The 10,256-nt window shown below is 41.5% G+C and overlaps 1 protein-coding gene across 8 annotated transcripts in view; it reads right to left on the bottom strand.

Annotated features, from left to right (window-relative positions):
• Nucleotides 1–298: 298 nt before the first annotated feature.
• Nucleotides 299–10,256, bottom strand: part of RAPGEF4 (Rap guanine nucleotide exchange factor 4) — a 292,801-nt gene continuing 282,843 nt past the window's right edge. For all 8 annotated transcript variants that reach the window (XM_045480213.1, XM_045480214.1, XM_045480216.1 and 5 more), the window contains 2 exons: nt 4,665–4,719; nt 299–1,541 (listed from right to left, as the gene is read on the bottom strand). In XM_045480213.1, coding sequence (XP_045336169.1) covers nt 1,414–1,541; nt 4,665–4,719 — 183 coding nt within the window. In that variant the 3' untranslated portion in view covers nt 299–1,413. The remainder of the gene's footprint in view (nt 1,542–4,664; nt 4,720–10,256) is intronic.

Genomic DNA, 10,256 nt, shown 5'->3' with positions numbered 1-10,256 from the left:
GCACAATAGGTAAATCCAGAGACAGAAAGCAGATAGTGGTTTCCAGAGACTGGGAGAGAGGGGATGAGGTGTGTCTGCTAATGAACATGCGCTCTCTCTTAGGAATGAGGGGAATGTTCTGGAATTAGTGACGATGGTTGAACTACCTTGTGAATATACTAAAAGCCACTGAATTTTACACTTTTAAGAGGGTGATTTTTATAGCATGTGAATTTTATTTCAATTAAAAAAAATCTGAGTCCCCACCATACCGAATGGTTACCCCTCCCATATTATAGGAACTGAGCACAGCACAACCTTTTCTTGCAACAATTATATTTAATGAAGATACTGTTATTTACAGAAGATATACATACATACAATTCCTACACATTAAATGTAGCCTAATTGTGAAAAGAGGAAAAAATGTACTCCAAAATTACATACTAAATAAAATAAATAAAAAGTAATCATTTGGCACAATATCTATTATATAGCAAATAAATAACTCTATACCATTGATTGAATGAACTATTTACAATCTATTTGAAAGTGCAAAACAATTGCTGAAAATTAAGATATCTGTAATAACATTTAAGTCCAGAAAATATGTGGTTTTTTAGTCAGTAACAATAATTAGCCAATAGTAAAGATTTTTAATGCCCAGGAAAATATTTTAATTTTGAAAAATGTTTTGTGCATATTGTGCTCTTTTGAAATGTTCTTTTCTTAACGCTGGCAATTTTTAGAACCTTGGAGTTTCTTAGTGGAATTCTTATGTATGTAATCCTGATTTGTGAGTTTAAAAAAGTTACATTGTAAACATAAATATTATTCTATATATCATCCAGAAATTATGGACCAGTCCTCTCTAAATTACATCAATAGCCACAATGTTTTATAGTAATGTGGTTGGGTTCAATTCCTTCAGAGGTAAGACTATGAAGATGCTAGAATACAAGTTATGGTTTGGATTTATGTGATTCCTCAACACCTTCCAAGACCCCCATGCTCCAAAATCAAGGTTGAGATAAAATTGTGAAACTATACCACCACAGCATTTGTAGCACATCTCACTCGGCCAACTCTCTGAGAAAAACTGTCAGGGGCTTGATATGTCTCTTGACAATGGTGTTTCTACCATTATCATCGGGACTTAATTTATGTTTCAGCAAAGAGGATGGCACAATTGGAAATAAAATGGTGTGACTACAAATTGGAGATTCCTATGCTAGAGTGTGAAAGCTTTATGCAAGTCAAAGAATTTCTTCTCTTACTATGACGCTGGTACGCTGCAGCCCTGACATGTCTCAGGGTGCGTTTCTGCTTGTTTTGTAGAATTTTCTAGTGACAATACAGTCAGTAGTAGCATAAATGGCATTTTTGAAAGACTGTGGACTGGAGGCAAACCATTGCTCTGGGCACTTTAAATGTCTACGGTCGACGAGGCTCTAATCTGTGTGACATCTGTGATAAAGTTCTCTGGTTGTCAATCACATTTAATTGCCGGACATAACTCCGGACATCCTGATGGTTCTTATTAGCTTGAGCTGCATCAGGATCTGTTGAAAGAGAAGAGAGCAAATTGGCATTGTGTAATATATGCATATAAGATACAGCTTTATTTTCTCCAATTATTTGTTACATTTACCATGGATTCCAAGTTTCCATTGAAACCTTTCAACATACCATATTCATTGAAATGTTTCCACTGGGATATTCCATCTCCTCTCTCCTACCCTTTTCTTCTCTGGAATCACCTATTTTGGTAATTTTCCTTTGTTGTAAAAAAATGGCACCAAATTAAAGTGAAAGCATCCCCTGATAGCCCCTGGTTATACATTAAAAATTGCTTCCTCTTTCCATCCCACCTGTGTCTCCCACTCAGCTCTCTTCTCCCTTTGATACAGACAAGGACTAATGGCAAAAGACGTAGTTTTTTTCTTTTTTTAAAAAGTTTTATTTATTTATTTTCGACACAGAGAGAGAGTGGGAAGGGAGGAGAGAGGAAGAAAGAGAATCTCAAGCTGATAGGACAGAGCCTGATGTGGGGCTCGAACTCACAAACCATGAGATCATGACCCGAGCGGAATCCAAGAGTAGGACGCTTAACTGACTGAGCCACCCAGGCGCCCCAAGACATAGTTTTCAGTAGCTCCTAACAAAAGTGCTTAACACCTGGGCTGAACTGAAGCAAGCCAGTGAGATTAATAAATCTGACTCTCCTTGTTACTTGCAAAGAGTATACAGTATCACTGCATACATGTGTGCTCTTCGAGACTGTTCACGTGTAAGGAAAAGCTCAGCTCATGCGCTGAAGTCATAACTTCTGCTAGACCTTCGATTTCCTGATGCTACTTGTTTGGAAATCCCAATTACTATTCTCTTCTCACCTACTTCCCCAAGCATGTAAGCAATGGAGCCATCTGAAGTTCACAGATTTCTCCAAAACCAGGCTGAAAGAAGAATCAAATAAGTGTCCAGAGCCCTCTGCAGAGAATATATATGGGTGAGGAAGGCCAAATCTGACAGTGGTGAACTGGAAACCCAGGTCCCTTTGAAAGTGACTATTCAGCTCCCACATGATGCTGCTGTCTGGGAATCTGCATTCTGAGTTGTCAGATCTTCCTATTTTTCTAGAGAAATGAGAAGTCTGGATTTCTTTCCTGGAATTTTTTAATAGCAACATTATTTCCAAATAAAAGGGGAAACATGTTCTGTGTAGACCCAACACTTCTGCTGTGGTCCATGGGCTACCTCTGCCCCATGGATCACCAGTAGGGGGCTCTTTTCTAAGCAGGGCACTGACATCACTCCCAAAGACAGTTAGAATGCCATCTGCATATGGGGTGGAGGGTAGTGTTGCAGGTCTGAACACAGAATAGCAGAGAGAAAATACAAAGGCCCCTACTTGCTCTAGGAAGAAACTCATCAGTATAATTATCACATATAAATAATACCACAGTGTTTAATTCCTCGCTTTTTCCCTGGCAGTGTACTCTATATGTACAATATACTGTAATTACATTGTACATATTCCCACAATGTTTACAAATCTATTCCTATAGCTTTATCTATAGACTGTTGACTTCAGAGCTGAGCAGCTGTTGTTTACCAGCAGTTACTGATAACTTCAACATATGCAGTGGATATTGTGTGTGTGTGTGTGTGTGTATATATATATATATATATATATATATATATACACACACATATATATAAAATCCCCCCAGCCCACCCCCACTTTTCTAGGAGAAGATGTAGGAGAATGTAGGATTTACTTCCAAAGAAGCTTATGGAACAAAACATATTCTATCACAGTTCTTCGATCTCACTGAGAACCTTCCCAAGGATACAAACCCTCTCAGGCACAGAAATTTTGTGTTTCATTTCAGGAATTTCCTAGAGCCCCAAAGGGCCATGGGTTCATGGGCCTTGTTGTAGACTGACATCACTTATATATTCTCATATTTCACTTGTATGGCTGCTTTAAGACCATGTCTTTATCCATACAGTAAATTACTAGATGAAGAGATGTGAGACATTTTAATCCTTGCAGAATCCACGCAGGAACGGTTGACGACATGCAAGACTATTCCCATTTTGGAAGGAAGAGGAGGCACAGTCATTTGAGTAAAATTTTTAAAGGGCTACTTGCTCCCTAAGGAAAGATTACTTTTCATAGAATTTTTTCCTCCTCTGTACATTAAAAAGTGAGCAGTTTTCAGTTCTGGCATCCTGCATTAGCAAACCCTCACTTTGAGCCAGTCCTGGGCTAGGGAGGGTAAAGACAGCTCTGGTTAGTAAATTGAGAAACTTTTAGCTTCTTTTAGCACAAGGTTTATTGGAAGGGACAGTACTGGTAGCCTCAAAGTCACGTCCATCTCAAATGATCATGTTGGCTTAATGAGCCAAATGACTTCAAGTGACTCATACAATGAATTTAGCAAAGAACTTTTATAGGGGCCACCTGCTGACTCCCAGCCCAGCTCGAGGGAGCCAAAGCTCCACCCCCACCGAAAGTCTCAGCCCAGGAGACAGCAGCACTGGTCTGGCGAGCTGATCTGGTTCTGTGATGCAACCTAATCCCCATCGGTTTAAGGTTGCCATCTATTATTGGTAATAGTTTTATATTAAAGCATTGTATGGCAGCAGTTATTTTGCTATATGTTCAGATTTAGGAAGAACATCTTAAATTCACCTGAGAATACTAGAAACAGAATATGAATTCCTGCTATGGGACCTTTTACAAATGTGTTATACCCATTAATGCATTCTTGCAACACCCCAAGAGACAATAAATATTATCTTTCCCAGTTTATAAACGACAGAACTGAGTCATCAGGAATTGATGTGAGTTTCTCAACATCAAGCAGTGAGTCATAAAGAGTTGCTTTGAGGCAGGATTCGTTGGTGATCATGCCTTAGTCGTCTCTAGTCACACTAGAACGAGCAAATTTATTCTCTTTAAGTTCATTCATAAAATAGTATTTCTATGGTTAGGTTCTAGTTCTACAGCTAGAAAATCCTTCAACTCAAGGCCTCTATCCCATGAGAATTCATGGTCCAAAGTGCCCCTGACACAATCAAATACTACCCAGACTTCTAGAATGTCTCGGTAGCCTCATTAAAAAGGACTTAATCACCCAGATCTAGATTGCAGCACACGGTAGCATTTAACTTACTGAAGGGCTGGCTCCTGCAGTATCTCACTGTTCTGGCAGTATTCGCAATCATGCGCTAAAAAGAATAGAGAAAAAAAGAAAGAATGAAGTGCAAGTAAGCTTAGTGTATAGTCCATAAAGGAAACCAAACCATGATTTATTCCAGTAACACCTGAGCCCGTGAAAAACATTCTGTTCTGAGACATTGACTATCTGGAGGCAGCTGGTTGATGCAGAACAGGTTTCATTACTTGAAAGAGGCATCTACAGTCACACGTACAAAGCACTTCTCAGATGAGGAGTACTAATGGCATAATTCTAGTTGAGTTGTTTGTGCCTCTGACATAAAAATCAGTCTGTTGTTTCTCAGACTGTGTCTTACTCCTCAGGACTCGTTTTCACCATCCCTTCCCAGAGGTCACTGTGAACTTGTAAGCGAATTTGTGACTATCCGAGATTTGGAGAAGGGTTAGCTTATCAAGTGCCTCATAAGAAACAGGACTCAGTAATGAGGCATTAGATTAGACTGAATATAATCCAAATATTCTACCTATACATTTTCCTCAACACTGTGCATTACTGACCCTTCTAATCTTCCAGCCAAAGTGTGTGTTTTAATGTTAATCTCAATTATCTGATTTCCTCTCTCCTTCCTTCTTCTTCCTTTCTGATCATAACACTAATGCGTGCACATTTGAGAAAATGAATAAAAGTTAAGAGCAAAGTAGAAGTCACTTAGAATACACCTCACAGAGTCACTTCATTAATATTTTAGTACAATTCCTTCTAATGCTTTAAAAATAAATAAGTAAAAATTTTTCAAACAATTGAAGTCATATTTTACATATGTATTTCTGTTGTGATATACATTTTTTCACATGGCATTGTGACTGTTTTCCATGCCACTTGCATTTTAAAGCATTTTTAAAAAACGAGTAGGTATTCAACTTTATGGATGGATGGTAACTTATTTAACCTTTGTTAATTTTGTCATTAAGTGATCCTCTCAGTTTCTTTGTAATGTTTTGGTTGCCATAAAGACTTACAAGTGAATTTTTTATACTGCACTCAACTTAGTTTAAGACAAAAGAAGAAAGGAGGAAAAATATGAAGGGCAGAAACATGGGGAAAAACATCCATGAGACCATTTCTCAGCCAGAATGTATGCACACTTCTTGCTGATGGTATTTGAACAGCAGCTGGGACCCCCAGACTCTGTATATTGTCTCAGGACACCTTTGCTGCTCAGACTCTAAAGGGGGTCCCGGGGAGATGGTGGATTAATTCTAACACGAGCAGAAATTGATCAGGCTCCAGCCAGGGAAAGAGATTTTCTTATCTCTGAGTGGCCATGTTAATTCTAGTCCTTGCTTTCTTCTCTCATGGACCCTTGGCTTGCCAAAGTATACAAAATGACTGAGAAATCTTCTGTAGTGTTAAAACAGACAAACAAAACCCCAACTTATTTGGCAGGGAAAAAAAAACTCGCAGAAGAGTCAAAGCTTTACAAGTGTATGTGAACACTGATCGCAGCCTGCTGAATACTGAGGTTTTGCGGACTCTGTCAAGCATTAAGTGACATGTGTCTGCACTGGGTAATTTCTCATACACAGAGAGACAATCGGAAAAGTTTGAACGTCATTTTCATAAAAGATCCTAAAAACCAGCATGTCTGTTGGTCAGCATGTGAAATATACTACAAATACCTCCAAGAAAACATAACATACAATGTAGAATTAGCCTCTGATATATGGAGCCCTGAAATAAACAGTAACTATGATAATTTTCCTGCTAATTTACTGTAAGTTGTTTTTTCACTTCTGTAAAGGCTTTGCATCGGAAGGGCACGAGTATATTCTGTGTGGAATTATTGTAATTCTTCAGATACTGAATGGAGTGTAATTACTGAAAACCCAGGGAAATGCTGCCAGAGTGCCCCTCTGAAGAATAATAAAACAATTAGCAGGGGTCAGAAACCTCTTCCTATACCATTTTGTAGGGTGTAATTGTTCTGCTTTTTAGTTTTGAAAGCTAAAACATTTCATTCTGACTTTGGTTTTAGACTACTCTTTACAGCTATACTCTGAGGCTTCATAATTTTTAGCTCATTATGTGGTTTAAAATGTGAGAACAATTGTTTAAATCAGTAATTTCCAGCTCTGGAGTTCATTCTACCTTTCTAAATCTTTGATTAATTCTAACAATGGTTTTAATTTTGACGTATCCTTTTTAATTGTACTCAGAGGTAACTTCAGTTTAACTTTGAAATCCAAACCTGGCTTTGCAACGAGGCCCATTGTTTTCCTCCGTGAGGTCCGCAGGGAAATGCTGCAATATGTAAACCCTCGGTAACCGCCTGTGAACCCCACCAGCACTGCCAGGCGATGCATAGTTACGGAATGCTTTCACAAGGCCAAAGAAGGGTTAACTTGATATTTTGACTCCACCCTCTTTTGCACCCATGGACACCTGCACTATGCTGTTAACAGCTGCACCCAACTACCAGGCTCTCTCCTGGGTTGCCAAAAGAGGCTTCAGAAGTCCCCTTCTTCAAGTGTTTGCAAGGTGCATAATGCCTTTTATAGCCTGCCTGTCAACAGCAGCTTCCCACCGTTCGGATGCATCCAGCGAGAGCTACTCGTTCTCGCCAAGGCCAGCCCCTTCCATTTTTAGACATTTCTAACTATTAGACATTTCTTTATCATTCTCAAAGTCATTTTCCCTCTGCTTTTCACCCACCGATCCTCGTTGTCAGCTCTGGAGCCACAGCATATACATTTAGTTCCTTCTTATCAGGACAGTTCTTCAAACACGAGAAGACAACCATTGTGGATGTCTCCCCACCTCCCAAGTCTTTTCTGGTTCAATCTATATATTGCCAATTCTGGGGCACCTGGGTGGCTCAGTCAGTTAAGCACCTGACTCTTTTATTTTTTAATTTTTTTTTTTAACGTTTATTTATTTTTGAGACAGAGAGAGACAGAGCATGAATGGGGGAGGGTCAGAGAGAGGGAGACACAGAATCTGAAACAGGCTCCAGGCTCTGAGCTGTCAGCACAGAGCCCGACACGGGGCTTGAACCCACGGACTGCGAGATCATGACCTGAGCTGAAGTCGGCCGCTTAACCGACTGAGCCACCAAGGCGCCCCAGCACCTGACTCTTGATTTCGGCTCAGGTCATGATCTCTCACGGTTTGTGAATTTGAGCCCCGCCTCGGGCTCCATGCTGACAGTGTGGAGTCTGCTTGGGATTCTCTGCCTCTGTCTCTCTCTCTCTCTCTGTGTCTGTCTCTGCCCCTCCCCTGCTCTCTCTCTCTCCCCCAAAATAAATAAATAAATAAACTTCGAAATAAAATAAAAATTGTGAAGTATTGCCAATCGCTTTAACAATTTTCCATAAGACCTGTTTGGGTCTCTTTAAGGCAGTCTCCAGCACGGTGCCCTGGATTAAGCAAATCAAAAAGTGCAGAAGAATTATTTTCCTTCCTTGATCTAGATGATGCTACAGATCTGAGTCCACAATTTAAAGAAAAGTCACCTTACTGACATCTGTTGAACTACTAGTGGATAAAACCTCTGAACCCATTTCATTGAGCTGCTGTTTGGACACAGCTTCATTCTCTGTAGATGTGCAGTTGATTTCTTGGCCCAAAGTGGAGGATTTTGCATTTATCTGCTTAGAGTCTTTCTATCCTTCTGCAGACTTAAGCCTTACATGTTGTTTTTGACGGCAAACAGCCATTCATTCACTGGTGTTCTCAGTTAAGGTTGGCAGAAACTAAGGTTAAAGAGAAACACAGGCTTTGTTATCCAACTACCACAGCAGGGATGAAGCCAAAGATTATACCCTAGGCTCGCTGATCCTGCCGGAGCAGGCTGGCCCGCCTGGAGCAGGCCAGGCAGCTTTCCTATAATGCCAGGCGGTGGGGAAATACTTGCTTACTCCAAGGCAGAGCCTCCCATCTTTTTCCCCCATCTCAGCAACCCTGAGGTTTATGACACACTCCCTTTCGCAACTGGCTTATTAAAATAGCAGTTTGTACGTTGGGGGTGAAGTGAGGAGAATATGCTCCTTTCGAAGGCGCTCTCACCATCAGTATAGGTGGACGGCGTGACCCCCCCGCTCCACACCTGAACTGATGTTGATGTGTCCCCACCACCCCCACTAGGAATCTCCACCTCAGAGTTGCAAGGGCCCTCGCCAAGAAAGCAGTCCACAGTTAGAAGTTAGAACCTTGGGGTTCCACGTTTCAGATGGCACACAGCCACCCCCCCTTTTTCCAGAGACTAATTCTAGGTCCAGGTCTTTAGCGTTTATTTGCACAAATTAATATGTTCGTGCGGTTCCTTACCCGGGAGGCTAGGAGATGGGCCCATAGGAAGGCTGATGAATTTCCCTCAGGACATGAACTCATGGAGGGAAGCTCAGGAAGAAAAAAGGAGGTAGCAAGCCAAGGACTCTGTAACTACCCTCAAGTTCTTATTTCTTTAGCTGAAAACAGAGCGATTCAGAAGCAGAAGTCTCTCCCAGGGCCTGCCTTACAAGATGCCCAGTACAAAGGTGCTGTCCATAGGAAGGGGCGAGTGGCTGTCTGCACTCCAACCCGGCACAGGCAAGTGGCCCTGAGGCTGCAGTTCCAAACACATTTCCCTCCAGCTCTGATGCAGGTAATTCCCCTTGAATCCTGTGAAGGGTCGGAGGCGCTTCTCAGACTGGGCCCTTGGCCTGGACCTCCCTGTTTACCTTTCTGTGGTACTGTGCCCTCAGGAGTGGGCTGGCCAACTTCTGCCTTTGTGCCTATCCAGACAACTTGATAACCTAGCAGGCTGTCTCCAGCTTTTCTGGCCACCTCTATACTGACTTTGGTCCCCCGGGCCCAGCTTTCCCTTAGCTCTCCCATCCTTGAAGAGGAACAGGCTTTTCTATTTTTCAAGTTCAGACCAGCAGGCCCTCCAGGCAATGCCACCTTGCACTGTTACACTGTCTTGACCTCCCTCCCACAGACAGACAGCTGCCAGGACAGCCTCCCTCTTCACAGGCTATGTGGCCTCTCAGCTCGGAGTCCTTTGAGGAGCCGCTCCTGGACTTCAGCCCTCTTTTAAATGCCTACCCTGAACAGTTTGGCCTTTCCTTCTCTCGCCACTTGAGATCTTTGCCAACCTTGTTCTTAATGTTTCCCACGTTACCTTTTCTTATTTCTGCCCCTACTGATTTGACTCTGCGTCCATCTGAATGCCTATCAAATAAAAAAAATCTCCGTCAATAATTCCTTGCTGAGCATGTGTAAAACCACATCTATATCACCTGATTATTTTATCAGATCCTCATATATTTAGGACAGGACTTTTTTCACCACAAGATCTAGAAATATATAGTCTCTCACCTACAAGGATGGTGCCCATGATAGCAACCAAGTAGAATTAACTGCATGGTAAGGAACAGAGATAAAAGACAAAAAGGCCCGGGAGCTCAGCCAGGCTCCACTATACGCATTTTTGAGGAAGAACCCTGAGCCCTGTCCCCTGGCTATGGATCTTTAATATCCAAGAGGTGTGTGACATACAGATATGCACATGTAACGTGCAAGATGCTCACGGTACATTGTACATAT

Source organism: Leopardus geoffroyi, chromosome C1, assembly GCF_018350155.1.
Source record: "Leopardus geoffroyi isolate Oge1 chromosome C1, O.geoffroyi_Oge1_pat1.0, whole genome shotgun sequence".
Classification (NCBI taxonomy): domain Eukaryota; kingdom Metazoa; phylum Chordata; class Mammalia; order Carnivora; family Felidae; genus Leopardus; species Leopardus geoffroyi.
Note: the sequence above shows the minus strand (reverse complement) of the source record. Positions and strands in the feature narration are given on the sequence as shown.